This window comes from Molothrus ater, chromosome 8, assembly GCF_012460135.2.
Source record: "Molothrus ater isolate BHLD 08-10-18 breed brown headed cowbird chromosome 8, BPBGC_Mater_1.1, whole genome shotgun sequence".
NCBI classification, from domain to species: Eukaryota; Metazoa; Chordata; class Aves; order Passeriformes; family Icteridae; genus Molothrus; species Molothrus ater.
In genome coordinates, this window is record NC_050485.2 from 15,449,355 (window position 1) to 15,463,739 (window position 14,385).

The 14,385-nt window shown below is 37.8% G+C and overlaps 1 protein-coding gene and 1 long non-coding RNA gene across 2 annotated transcripts in view; one reads left to right on the top strand and one right to left on the bottom strand.

Annotated features, from left to right (window-relative positions):
• Positions 1–14,385, top strand: part of LOC118688527 (uncharacterized) — a 38,390-nt gene that overhangs the window by 14,882 nt on the left and 9,123 nt on the right. Inside the window, exons 3-4 of the long non-coding RNA XR_004980478.1 lie at positions 5,340–5,475; positions 12,225–12,298. This is a non-coding gene — a long non-coding RNA (uncharacterized LOC118688527). The remainder of the gene's footprint in view (positions 1–5,339; positions 5,476–12,224; positions 12,299–14,385) is intronic.
• The window catches only part of LDB3 (LIM domain binding 3), a 113,864-nt gene that overhangs the window by 5,521 nt on the left and 93,958 nt on the right, over positions 1–14,385 (bottom strand). The window contains exons 12-16 of the mRNA XM_036386182.1: positions 10,995–11,122; positions 5,354–5,654; positions 3,963–4,143; positions 1,656–1,776; positions 213–328 (exon numbers count right to left, since the gene is read on the bottom strand). Coding sequence (XP_036242075.1) covers positions 213–328; positions 1,656–1,776; positions 3,963–4,143; positions 5,354–5,654; positions 10,995–11,122 — 847 coding nt within the window. The remainder of the gene's footprint in view (positions 1–212; positions 329–1,655; positions 1,777–3,962; positions 4,144–5,353; positions 5,655–10,994; positions 11,123–14,385) is intronic.

Sequence of the window (14,385 nt, forward strand, 5' to 3'; positions counted from 1 at the left end):
CTCACTTATGATGGTCAAATTCCATAATTCTAGTAAAAGTTATGGAGGAGAAGGAAAATTACTCCCATCCTTCTCCAAATGGAAGTAAAGAATGAAATTTCATCCCTCTGCATCTTAAGCATATGTTAGTTATTACTGCTTTCAGGTTTTCTGATGTAACAACACAATTTAGGAGTATAAAGGAATGAGACAGTATTTGATGTAGAACCTACAGCACAAATGAAGCAGGTGTCATGCCAAGTGTGTCCAAGAGCTTCAATGAATTTATCTCCAGCTTCAACAGGATAATCACAGCCATGACATTTTGTGCTGAACAAAGCAATATAATCTAAAATAAAACAAAAAGCAGACTTAGAACAAACTCTTAACATAATCATATTAAGCCCAAAGAAACAGAACTTTTCCAGACAATGAATGTTTTGATTGTTTTTGCTAAGTTTCCTAGTACATTTACTGAAATACTCCCACTGAAATATGCTTATTTTCTTTCATTATTTAAATACAAACTCAGTCCAGAACCCCCCATTAGTATGACATTTATCATCACAAAGGTAGAAGAAGACATAGAAAAAATCCATGGAATTTGAAGTTGTGTTGCTCACAATACTTTCAAATTAGCTTTAATATATGTGGAATTTATTCATAGGAGCAATATGGTTGTACAAGAGTCTAATGACAAGGGAATGTTACAAGTTTCCATGCCTGTATTAATGTTCTTTTTGCATAAAGAGAGAACATTATGGAAACCCCATACTGACTGATTAATACATCTTTACTTTATCAAGTGTGATTTGGAAAGGTTTGACATTGAAAAATATTAGTGGAAATTCCAAAGGTATATGGAATCCATGAGAGTTATTTGATGTTCTGACAAAACCTCCAGTTTTAAAAGATAGGTACCCAGTCAATCATGCTGCATGGTTTTTTTTCTTCACTAAGAGCTACTCTGACTTGTAAAATTTGAATTGCATAACCATAAGAAAGGAATCTCCAGCGAGAAGTAGGCCAGGACCTCACTGAATGCACAAGGGCAATACAGAGGGAATATACCACTTAAACCTTAACCTCCTTCCTGACTATGTCAGGCAACCCATTTGCATGGCAAGTACCATTTTGGGAAAACATGGCCTTTCCCTTTCTTAGCTAGCAAGAAGCAGTTTGTTTGTTGCAGCAGCCAGGAAGCAAAATCTGCACAACCATGTGCTGCACATCTGTGCAGATCTATCTCCTCATAAGTGTTGGTTGAACAATTCTAGGGGGAGGCAACAGCATCAGAGGTCACAGCTCCAGCAACTCAGGATAGTGGGCAGCCCTAGAAAACTTATTTTTTATTTCTGGTGAGCAGAATCTACCAAGGAGGGGAGTAGAACAGGGGAAAATGTGTAGGGAAGGAAGTGCAAAGTATGATAATACATAAGGGAGAGAAGTGAGGGAAGGCATTGTGGACATTGAGGCAAAGACCAGTGCTCTGCCATTCTCTCATATAAACTGGAGAAAAATACAGACCCAAACACTTGTATACATGGAGAGTGGAAACAAAATCCATGCTGGATGGGGAACTGATATAATTTTGTTCCCCAGCTGCTTTATTCTTACATTGCTTCCATGAACATGAAGCACACAATTACTGTGCAGAACTGTCCAGACTGCCATACCTTTCTCACAGTAAGGCTCCCCATCCTCCATGTGGAACAGGCTATTCCCAAATGGCTTCTTACAAGCAGCACAGACAAAGCAACTTGTGTGCCAAGTCTGTCTTAGGGCATGCATCACTTCCTGTAAAACAAACAAACAAACAAACAAAAATCTCCAGCAGAATAGCCAGCCCTGCAACTTCCTCCTGGAGAACAAACACAAGGCAGAGATGCTCTAAATTCTTTCCTTCTGTAACAGCCAGTTCCCCTCCTCAAAAGAAAGAATTGACAGAAATTGGGCTCCTTCTGGAAAGACAGAGGAAATAGGATGGCAAGCTTTCTAGAACAATGTTTTTGCCAAAGTGAAACAACATGGTTCAGCCAGTTTGTATCAACATGCCCAGTCCCTGTTGCAGGAGCGATTCTGCACAAAGATTCTGATTATTTTCTCCATGACCAGTATGAACTCTTCTATGCAAGAGTATGATTTGTTAAATAAATTTCAAAGAGTAATTTTCTAAGACCAGGAATAAGTAGTGTAAGTCTGTTGTTTCAAAATGATCCAGATTCTGTACTAATTTCTTTATGCTTCTTACAAGAACAATTCACAAACTAATGTGAAAATCGGAAAAAAAAATAGGAAAGGTTCTTTTAACTTATATAATTAGTAAAAATGAGTGTGCATGTCTGTTCCTAAGCCACATGTTTATCACAAAACACTCCAGTTCTGTGCAACTGATGTTTTCCTCAACTGAGTACATCTAGACTTTATCAGCTTCTTACTTCTGTCCAGTATGGAGGAATCTCTATTACTGCTTCATTCTTTTGTCATACAGAGGTCTTCCAAATCCAAAAGCTGCTGTACTGGGCTCTGATGCACAGTTACCTGCTAACCTGTCAATCTTACGTGTAGCCAGGATGATGTTGGACAGTGTATCTCTGTCCAACAGCCCAGATTTCAAAGGGCCAGCTGCATAACTGCTGTGAATTAACTCTGTTAACTTCAGTGAAACAGCATTGATTTATACCAGCTGAGAATCTAGATCCTATTTTATGTTGCTTCCAATTATACACATAGACTCTGATTCTCTTTTAAAGATTGTTTTTAATGCCCACTGATTATGAGAAAATGGATTGAAGTCCTCTTCCATGCTTTCAATCCAGTGAATAGACATCATAGTCTAATTTAGATTTGCCATATATCTCATTAGAGAATCACCATTTGAGATTCATTAACTTCTGTTACTGTTTGCAAAACAACTATTGCTGATAAATAGGTTTGGATCCATTTATGAACCTCAGTGAGGTAAGAAGCAAAAATAGCTTGAGAAATCTTATTAATATGAATAGAGGCAGCTGGCATCTTTGCTATTTTCCTGATGAAAATCATAATGGGAAACTGATTTGTGCCAGCATTCATTAGGTAGGTTAAGTCAGCACTCTGCTATAAATTACTCCTTCTGCTGCAGTAGCAAACAAGACTTGGTTGGAGCCAGAGCTTCACCATCGATGTCTGATATTGCCACCCCTAATTGGCAGTTGCAGAGAAGAGCATCTGTAATGCCAACATTTAGACAGATGTCAAAAGGTGACAGCTAAGCAGTGAAAAGCCAGTGGGGGACTCCTTGCTTCTTCATTTGAGTCATACATTCACTAGAACTGCATGCATAAATACATTGCTAAAATTATTGATGGTACTCCAAGCACACCACCATCTGAGGTATGTGGAAAGCAAATTAAATTGTACATTTACTTGTACATTAGTCGTTTAAGACAAAAGTGGCATGTATTTTTGGCTTTGTGGAATTCAGATCTTTGTATTTATTCTGTATTTTCTTAACTATAAGAAACCAGCAGAATTCGTCAACAGCTGTGCTGCCAACTAACAATGAGGTGCAACAAGAGCAATGGGCCTCTTCCCAACATCACTGATTTCTCTACTGAAATTTAGACTAAATCCTGTGTAAGAAACAAAAACCCAATTCAAGTGTCTTACTATAAAGAAGAGAGAGATAAAAGTAACATAGTGTGTATGAGAAAGCAAAAACCTATCAAAAAATTATTACTTATTTTACACTCAGAGAGATGGTACCTGGATTACATATTCCATCTATGAGCTCAATAAGGTACAGAAATATCCAAGACTTCAGATGGATAAAAATTATTATAAAATAATATGTTTTTCATCATGAAATAACCAACAAACTGGAGAATAAGTCTTAAAAGGACGAAATAATAAAACATCTGCATTCACTGCTTACAGTCTAAACTATTTCACTATTTCAGAGATCCAGGCAGTTGCAGAAAGGGTTACTGTTGTTCTCTTACCCCCATAATCTTAGTGTGGCATCTGGCACAGGTTGGTGCAAAGAACTGTTCATAGCAGCGCTCACAGTACACACTGTTCTGCTCCTCCACAAAGCACATATCAGCCAAGGATGTCTTGCAGTAAGCACAATTGAATTCTTCTGGGTGCCAAGAGCGACCCATGGCTACCAGGAAAGGACCTCTGGAAACAATCATAAGTTATTTGTAATCTTGTTTAATCTTACTTGTATTGTGAAAAAAATGTTGAATGGCTGACCCTGATTGTAAACCCACTTTCTCAGACACCATGTACACACGTAAAAAGCTACTTGAACCATGAAGTGCATATTAAAATAACCTGAATAGAAGTGGTCGTTTTCAAGACCATTACTCAAACAAAACATTTCATTATTGTTTGATCTCAAACACTGCATTTACAAACAACTGTTGGAAAAATCAATTGTTTTCATATCTGCATAGCTGTAAGTGGTCTTTGTAAGCAGAAGCAAAGACAAAAGGAACACGCCAAAGGCAATAGAAGACAATGCTATTTGAAAGCATGAAATAACAGGCAAATTTCCATCTTTACACATCCACACCTCACAGCAACTCCTAAAGTCTCCTACCTTCTTTCTGTCTGACAGCACTGCGTGCAGCATGTTCTAGAAATGTCAGACTATCAGGTGACAACTTGCTGTTTTGTTATGTGGAAGGCACATTAAATTCATTTTGGTGATTGACTCTGGTGATTGTAGTTAGATGTAATGATTATTACTGGAATATTTCCATTCCAGAATATATGAAGGGCAATAATCAGCAGTTCCACATCACCAAACTAGCTCCTTTTAGTGGGGAAGACTGTCATTAAACATGGATTACTTAAAGTTGGATAGCAGTGCACAGGCTAACAGTAGGCACTGGTCCAGCAGAATGAATTGGGAGAGAAGGGAGAGGCATGCTATGAATCACTGGTAATAGAGTGTAGGCATTATCTTTCTCCAGACACAAAAGCAACAATTACATTTGGCTGCTGCTCCAAAATGATGCCTTGTTCCATTTCTCTCCACAATCCCCCCTCTGCTCCCAGCCCCCTAACTCTCCCAATGAAGTTGCAAAAACCTCCTTCAAAGTGTTACCTTAGGACCAGAAACCTGTTTAAAATCAAGCAGGGATTTGCTGCAGCATCCAAGAGCCAAACAATTAGCATGTAAAATGCTGCAGTGATAAAAAGTGAACCACACAACAACAAAATGAGCTCTGGAAATGTTAAATTAATGAAGCAGACAACAGACATCCCTGCTGGATAATTCAACAGAGTCTTAGGCTCTGGAACTGTATATTAATGTACAATAACCAGTCTCTCTGATACTTTTTTTTCTGCTTCATCCCTCTTCAAAGGCCCATGACCTTACCGAATGATGCTGTTACAGTGCCCGCAGAGAGGAGTTCGGCTGCTGGCTGGAAAACGCTCCGCCCTCTGAACTGTTCCCCGGGCTAAGGCAGGGGGCTGGGAAGAAGTTGAAACTGGAGACGGGTAAGCAGGAATTGTGGTAGGAGACAGCACCGGAGCACCCCTTGGTAGGATGTGCTTTGTGACGGTGGTGGTGGATTTTCCAGGTGCAAATTTCTGGGAAAAGGAGTCATCTGTTACCCAGGGGGGGCGACTCGCAGGCTCCGTGTTGGCAGGGGTGTAGGAATGAACTGGTGCTGGCGCTGTTTGAAGTATTCCAAAAGAAACCAAGAAAGATTTTAAAGTCTTTTTCTTCTACTGTCGATACAGCAACACTTACCAAAGGGTACTCCACGACACACATACAATAAAAGCTTTAGGTGATAGTTAATGATGGCCTATCCCATTGTTGCTCATTTATTTTGGGCTGAAGTCAAGGGTATCAGCACAATCACTGACTTCTCATACACATGCATTACAGAAATCATTGCCTACTGGCTTTTACAGATTTTATGGAGACCATTGTCAAGATCATGTCTTCGTTTTCTTGAATGAATGGATATGACAATTGTGTGATAATGTCAAAGACTACCATATACTCTGTTTAAGACAGGTTAAAAATATAAAAGCCAGATAATATAGTAAAGTTTTAGATAGAATTCCCCAGAATTTCAGTAAGTTATGCTTAACTTTAGATCTCATTATAATAATTAAAATACAACATGTTCTACAGATGTCACAGTTATCTATCATTTGGAGGTTTATTCCTAGGTTTTTCAAGAAAAACAAGCTCCCACAGGGAAAACAGAGAGCACTGGAAGCAATACTGAGGGAGCCAATTCAGCTCACATGACCAGCAAGATAAAGCCAACAGCACTTAGAGGAAGGCCAGACTTGTGGTTATGACTGATCTCAATTCAGTTCTTCGCTCTGCCACAAACTTCCTGTATAACTTTGAGCAAAGCAAAGAGTGTCTGCGCCTCAGTTCCTGTGTGTAAACCAGAATATTTTCCTTTCTCTCTTCCACCCTTTGACTAGCATATAAAACCCTCAGTGCAGTCTGTCTCTGTGTTTGTGTGCACCAGGCTCTAATCTTGGGTGGAGTTTTATCACATTAAAATAAGCAGGAGCCAGGGCCTGCACATACTGACAAGTTTTCCCATTATCCTGCTCCTTTCAAAATGCCAGATCTTGCATTATGTAGAACTGAAGTTACTGCCCAAGAAACAGCCTCACTTTGCCAAGTACAGGAGCACTAAAAGCAGTTTCCCTTTGCAAGGAAAACAAAGCAAATGATTGAAAAGGAGCTTGGAGAGCTGAAGTGTTTTGCCCAAATGAGAGAGCACAGGCTTGGGAACAGAAGCCAGTTCTCCAGCAGTCTGGGCAAACATTCCACACAGTAGATCCCAGCACCAAGAAAATCACAACCAAATACAACATGTACAGGTTTAAGGAGCTTGCAGGCAGAAAGGTATTTTAGCCAAGAGGGTTCTGAAAGTAACATGGATCTTTCTGAATAATTAAGTGGTGAGAAGTTTGTGTTCCACTTAACACTGCTTCTTCAGCCCACACCCTGCCACATAAGAACTTACACTGATTATTGGCAATTTGCAAGTGCTTAAATTGCATATATATCAACGCACTGTGATCACCCTTGGGATCTTTTTATTGAGGTCAGAGTTGAATCTAGTGCATTTTCTTGATAAAAATTTCTTATGGTACAGCATCAGCAATGTTTCTGCTTCATAAAACTGTATCCCACCTTAGCTTGAGGCTTCTTTTTTTTTTTAACTTGGAAATGGTAAACAGTATTTAAAGATTTCAGAACAGAGTTTATATTCAATCTCTTTAGATCCTGAGGCTCTTGCTATTTATGTATTATGGTATTAAGATAGGCAAAATTAGAAGTTAATATTTCATCTGCAATTGATGAGTTCATAAGGCTCCCACCTATGAGGCTAATTAAACAAGGTGACTTCAGCTCATATCATTACTTTCTCTCCACCTTCTACTTCTTTTCACTATTTCTTTTCTATTTGCTGCAGTAAAATAAAGAAACAGAAAAAAGAGAGGCAAAATAAAATAACAAAATAGGATTTTTTTTCCAGCTACTAAAATAAAGTACCAGAGCAATTACTGCAAAATGACAATTGCTGGATGTTTGCATCTGCTCCGAGTTCTCTTTTCAGCTGTTAAAATTTAATTTTACAGGCCTGATTTATTACAATACATTTTCATCCTGTGAACAAGCCGCAATTACTATTGCTTCAAAATAATATCACTGCAACATATTAGAAAGATTTCACTAACTCTGAGATTTTAGCAATTGTTATTAAAAAGGAATTACCTGACTTTCTTAGAAGTACATCCCTAAGCTTATATGAACAATTATTTGGTCTTAGTAGCTACTGTCATACATATTCACTTTGAATGTTTATGTATTTCAAAAAGTCTTCCAACACTAATCAAGAGAAAAAAGGGGTTGTTTGCTGCTAAAAAAGTACTGAGATTCAGTATATCAGAGAATATATTCTCAAAATACCAGTATTCTATGAGTTGAACATTAACTGTTAAAAAATGAACACTTCAAATAATTCAGCAACTTAGCCTCTATCACCTTGTTTCTCTCAGCCCTCACGTTCTCTTAGAATAAGAAAGAATGAATGGCATTATTGTTGTCCTGAGAGAATGGCAAGAGAAGAGGTCTCTCTTACCAGGAGTAGGAACAAGCCAATTCCTTGCTTCTGGGGAAGCTGGAATTCTCCCCCTCAGCTCTTCATTTATGGCCTATGGCTATTTTCTCTCCAGACAAAGGCACATTACCAAGACTCATGCAGTAAAGCAAAGATTTATAGAGTCTCAAATGCTTTGGTCGCACAGACTTGCACTGTGAGAACATTTTTTTCCCCCCCCTTTGTTAGTAGATGACATAAGTGTTACTCTTTATTATTATCAGTAACAAAATAAATTAATAACCATAACTGATATGGTTTGTTCTACACTTAGTGGCCATGTTCCTGAATCCCAAAGTTTTCCCATATACTGTTGCAGTACAGAGTAGATAACAGACAGAGCAGATGATGTTTTATAGGCAGACATTATTCTTACTTATGGAAACTAAAAATGAAATAATGGTGTAGAAGCTGCTGTTTTAGTATTGAAGGTGCTTAGGATTCAATATAAAGTTCATTAAGAACTGTGGGAATCTCTCTAGCAATTCCTAAAAGAGCAGATCAGGCCTTTACACTTGACCGATTTGCATACACAAGTAGGCCCGGTTGGACGTAGGGATTTAAAAGGAAAGATCTGCTTTCTTCCATTTAGGCATCGTGTTACTTCGTGGTACAGAAGTGGAGCTGGAGCTGCTTGGGATACATGAAAGGCTATGCTGGTCCGGGAATGCCTACGGGAAAGGAATACCCAGGCACGTTCTGCCATCTAGTGGGCCTTGCTCAGAAGAGAAGCCTTTAAAACACGGGTTATGAAATTTAGGGAGAAGTTTTCAGAGTTCCCAGCTTTCTCTACTGGAAAAAACGTAAGATCATTAGCAGCAGAAAATTTCCAGAATTAGGTTAGGGAAAGTGCAGACTGCCTGATAAATCCCATCTGAGCCAGATACTCAACAATGCAGTTTCGTTTTGAGACTTGTTTTAGTTTGTTTGGGTTTTATTTTCAATCTGACATTAAAATCGCCTTGTAAATCCTCTCAGTGACTGATTCAGGAGTCTCTGTATTGAATATATGAGCCTGTTGGTTGGTGTTTTAATCTGGAAGTTGCTGCCCCACATTTCCAAGGGAAGCCAGTCATTGACAAAGTTGGCTGAGGAAGTTCTCTACTGTCTTGGTGCTTTGTTTCTAAGTACTATTGATTTTCCCATCTGTGACAGGAAATGCTGTTTCCTCCATTTCTTCCCAAGTGACAATTTCCCATTTGCTCTGCAACTGTCTCTGAGGACGGCTCATGCTCCAAAACCACCCTGAAGTGCTACTACATCAAATATATAACACTTTATAAAGTACCAACACAAGAACCAAACATCTTACCTGAAATCTCTGCCTGGAACCTCTCTTGTACCAGAGTCACTTCATGGTTCAATTATGAAGGCATTTTAGAATCTCTTATTGGATAATTCAAACTCCTAAATAGTACAGGAGTTTCTCTGCCAACTACTTAAGCCTTTATTGAGAGGCAATGAGGCTCAAAAGCAGCAACATGAAGAATTGCAAAGGAACACCAGCAATGTAAGGAAGTGAAAAGAAGATGCCCAAGCCAGGAGAAAACAAAAGCCTTTCCTCTTATTCCAAGTAGAATTCAACAGCCAGCTTTGACTTTACCAGATCCAGCCGATAACTGGAAATAGCTGCAGATATATTTCTGTGACAGGTTTGTACATTGAACTGGAGTTTATACTTCCCCAAATGAGCACAGGGCTTAACATCAGTCAGTGTATTTAGGAGATATTTTGACTTGCCAGAGTTTGCTCTCTTCTGCATGATAGAAATACATCTGCTGTCATCATCTTTTCAAGTCAAAACCAATAGCATTTGCCTTGACTGAGAACATGGTATACACTGGTGCACTTAACCAAAAGCAAGTAAGGAGGAGCTGAAGGTTTATTTACTTTGAGACCCTTAAATAGCTTATGAGAGCTCTGACTTGACTTTTTCTACCTTTATGTCTCAAACATAAATATCAATTGATTTGTCTGTCTGCTTTATGTCTAACTAAAATTCCTACATTTGTTTAATTTTAGATCCAGAAATAGAACACTACAGAAGACAGAGCTTAAGACTGTTAGAATTGTTGGCCTTTTCATGTTTATTTGACTGTAAAGATATAAATCAACTTTAAATTCTCTTACTAAGATCAGAAAAACCTTAATTTGAAACAGAACTGCCTTTAGACTTATATTGCTGTCTCATTTAATTCATTCAGTTTGAAGGTTCACATTTTGGTCATCAATGGTTTTAGAAGCTTAGTCCATTTGTAACCCATTAATACCAAGGGAATTTAAATAATATCAAGGAGCATATTTTCCAAATGAATGAATAACCAAATACATTCCTTATGTTACTGTCTCTGGGAAATGGAATAGCATTATGAGGTGCTTAAATACCTCATTCTTTATTTCAAATATAAGCCTAAGTTTGAGAAATTCAATATATGGTCTTACCTATTTTGCAAATATAACCTACTCAAGCAAACTCCACTTATTTTACCACCTTCCTGAACTGAGCATTCTTTTTTTAGCAATTTTCTCAATTCTGTAGTGTCACTTGGCTCCTAATTGGATGCACTCTGTTATTTTTCAAATTTATTTCTTCTGAAAAATCAGGCTACACATTTTTTATTAGACTTTTCCCTTGCTTTTATTTTACCCTCTGTTTGTTTCACGTTTTAACTCTGAAGTAGAATACAAATATAACATAATCCTCAATCTTCAGATAATCTGAGGCAAAACTAGCAACATTTAGACCCACATGAATAAATACTTTCTGGTATATCTGTGAACAAAATATGTGCTTTCTACATTTTCTTTTTCCAAAAGAAACGTGTGAGCATTTTTATTCTCAATCTTCTCAGTAATTTGAAGGCTCCTTACCTGGCTGGTAGACAGAGGGCTTTATGCTGGCAGTAGTAACAACTCTCATTTTTGAAGCAGCAGAAGGAGCAGGACTTTCACTGTAGCCTCCAGAAACTGGCATTGGTGTATATGACTGGGTTGTGTTTCTAAAAGCAAAATGTATGTGTGAACAACTTTATAAAGAGCAAAAGTTACTGATCATGAAGTAACAGATCTGGCAGCATCCAGAGCACTCCATGAGAGAATGCTGGGAGATTCATCAGTCTTTGTCATTGCTAAGGAAGCCTTGGACAATTCTTTGGAAAGAAAAATTAGTCAAATAAGGATTTTAAGTAATGGCAAGTTTGCTGTTGTTGTCATCACAGAAAATAGCTTGCTGAGGGAATATGATAAATTTGAAACTCTCAGTAACAAGGGATCAGACTTCACAAAGCTGCATACAAAGTTTGTGTTTTCTGTTCCTCTGCAAACAAAAAGGCCTGGTCTTGTCTAAGATAAATCAATGAGTTACATGTGGACTTAAAAATATACTTGCTCAGCATAATAACTACCATTACAAATGCTAATTAGTATTTATATACTGTTACAGTCTTTTCAAAAATATTGAAGTAATCTTTAAAAATTTTTCTGAAACTAACCCTTTTCCCTATTTAGACTGAAAAATTTACATTAACTTTCCTATTGTTCAGATTCATCCTTCAGAAAAAACCCCATACTATATGCAATAATATGATGCACTTTCTTGCAGTCCTAGAATAAAAATATTTGCTCGAGATTCCAAAAATCAGTAAGAAACAGTTTTTCTCTATCTTACGGCTTTGATGGTGATGCTTAGTTTAATTACAGTAACAGATTAAAAAATATGCCTCTTCTATCTGCCAGTTACTTGGGATGATTCTGTTTGTAGTGCCTGTGCTTCACAGACTGCTAAAAGAGCATCACACTGAAAACAAGCAAGAGAGAGTAAAGAAGTACAAGGAAGGGAAGCAACAGATAATGAGATGTGTGCAGTAAGAAAAACCTACTCACTACAGAACATCCTTCTTACTCACCCTGGAAACAGTTTTGCTTGTTTTTTCCCTTCAGTGTCACTCCCCCTATGAAGTAGATCCCTATCTATTTGTGCTGACAGCTAATGAGTTATTTCCAAAGTGGCTTTGTCTAGAGGAAAACATTTGTCAGCATATGAACAGAAGCATCCATCTTTCCCAGACTATTGGTCCATCTTGACTTTACTTTCTTTAACAGTGGAAATTGATGCCATCTGGAGAAAACACATAATAATCTTACATGGCAAACCCAGCAGATTTCTTCCAGTACAGGTAAGAAACATTCTGAGGAATGGAAACTTTCAACTTTTAATTCTGAACAAAATAAACCTGTCCTCAATGTAGCTTTTTGCTGCTCTGACAGTGTTTCTACTATAGATTTAGTTTGCATAGCATTGCTGCCTCAGGATAAATTATTTTGTCTATGTAGCAAGACCTAGAAACTTAGCTATTGCTACAATGGCTGTAGCTAATTATTTCTGTACCTAGTCTAGGGCTTAGGCCTGCATTTGGGTCCACTGTACCATGAGTGAACACAACTCTCCAAGATAAACTATTTTCCTGGGTTTGTATTCTCTGTAAATTCTGTTGTGAACCCTGCTGTGCTTTTGTAACTGCCAAAGCTGTTCTAAGCTCTGTCAAACTTTCTGGGTTCCATTCTTACCATCTATTTCCTGATGAGACCTCCTGTGAGGTGCCTCAGAAGGCACTGTGCTCAGGATCACTGGACAGAGGCCATTGCTGCTGCATAGCACAGGGACACTCTGGCTTCACCCACAGCTTTCAAAATGCCATCAGCTAAACACTACCATCTAAAGAATTGTCCTTGTTTTAAAATCTGATACTCAGGCTAAACTACACAGCTCAGTGCCCCAATATTTACAATGTGGGTTAAAAGATTTTAAAATGATGTGTTGCACAGCCTGAATCTGAAAATGTCATCCAGTCAGGAAAGTCTCCTCCCAGGTGCACAGATCCAATGGTTAGAAAGATTCATTTGAATCTCTCTTAATGCACAAAATAAACAAAGAAGTTCTGAACCAGATCAGTAATTCTTAAACTGTCATGAAGAAAAATGGTTATTCAAAATTCAAGTGTTTCCCAAATATAATAGCATAGTAAAACGATGCCACAGATTTCCTTGTGTTCAGGGAAATGAAGCTGAAAAAAAAACCAAAACAACTCCCCCCCATTTATAGTACCAAAATCAAAGCAAAATTAAAAGTAATACTGAATCCTTTTAACCCTTTTACATGTGTATGATGCATATTAAATACAGTAAGAAAGATAAGAAAGCTTATCAAAGAGAAATAAAGTGTTATACAACATCATTAGGGGTTTAGTGAAAGAAAAGATTTATCAAAATTTCTGCTGAAGAAAAGGGAATGGCATGTGATTAAAAGAACCAAAAGAAAAAAGAAACAAGAAAGAAGGAAATTAAGAAAGAATAAAAAGATGTTGTAAGCACCAAAGATGCTTTAATGGATCAAGAAGCACTGGCATCTCAAAAAGCAGTGAAAGCAACCTCATTGAATTTATCTGTAGCAGTCAATGGCACGTGACAGGCAGCAAATTAAATACCGGCTCTGAAAACTATTAGTTGTCAGAAAAAGAAAGAGTAAATACTTCTAAGCAGATCATTTTTATGTTAACGCTTCACTAGATGCCTACTAGTAGCAATAAACTGGTTTGTTAAGTGCTTTTAAGGCAGAATAGCTGCACAAAACAGTTTTATACCTCTGCTTTGACTGGTAGCTGATGGAGGTGGAAGAATGCCGGTTGAAACTAAAATGAGACAAAAGTGGTATTTGAAAAAATATACACAAAAGATTGGGATATCTTGCCCTACCATGAATTTCCTACGAGTAAGAAGAGCTCTTAAATGCTGAAGTCAACAACATGTATGTATTTATACTTATATGAGTATTACATTACATTTTGTTTTCTTATTTAAGCTGGGAATCACAGTGACACCTGGCGAGTGATAACATAAGTCAATGAGCTGAGAGCTCCATAAGTCACTCTTATCTGATCTTGCTATTTGATTGTGGAACTCCAATTATTTTTATGAGCAAAAAAAATTACAAGGGATTTTTCTCAGTATCATAAGTTTACATTGCACCAAATCTGAAAAGCAAACCTTGAATGAACTAAAGGCCAAAGATCAGGGAAGTGCCCCAGCCTGTGAGGCAGCTTGGACAACGCCATGGAAAGGACAGGCTGGTATAGTTGAAGCTGAAACATCCACCCACCGTGTTCAACTTTTGTCTTGCAGAACCTTTCCATTGCTACAGCCTTAGGTAAACAGGTAGATTTTTTTTTTCCCCTTGGGGAAGCAGTGTAATTTCAGAACATAAATG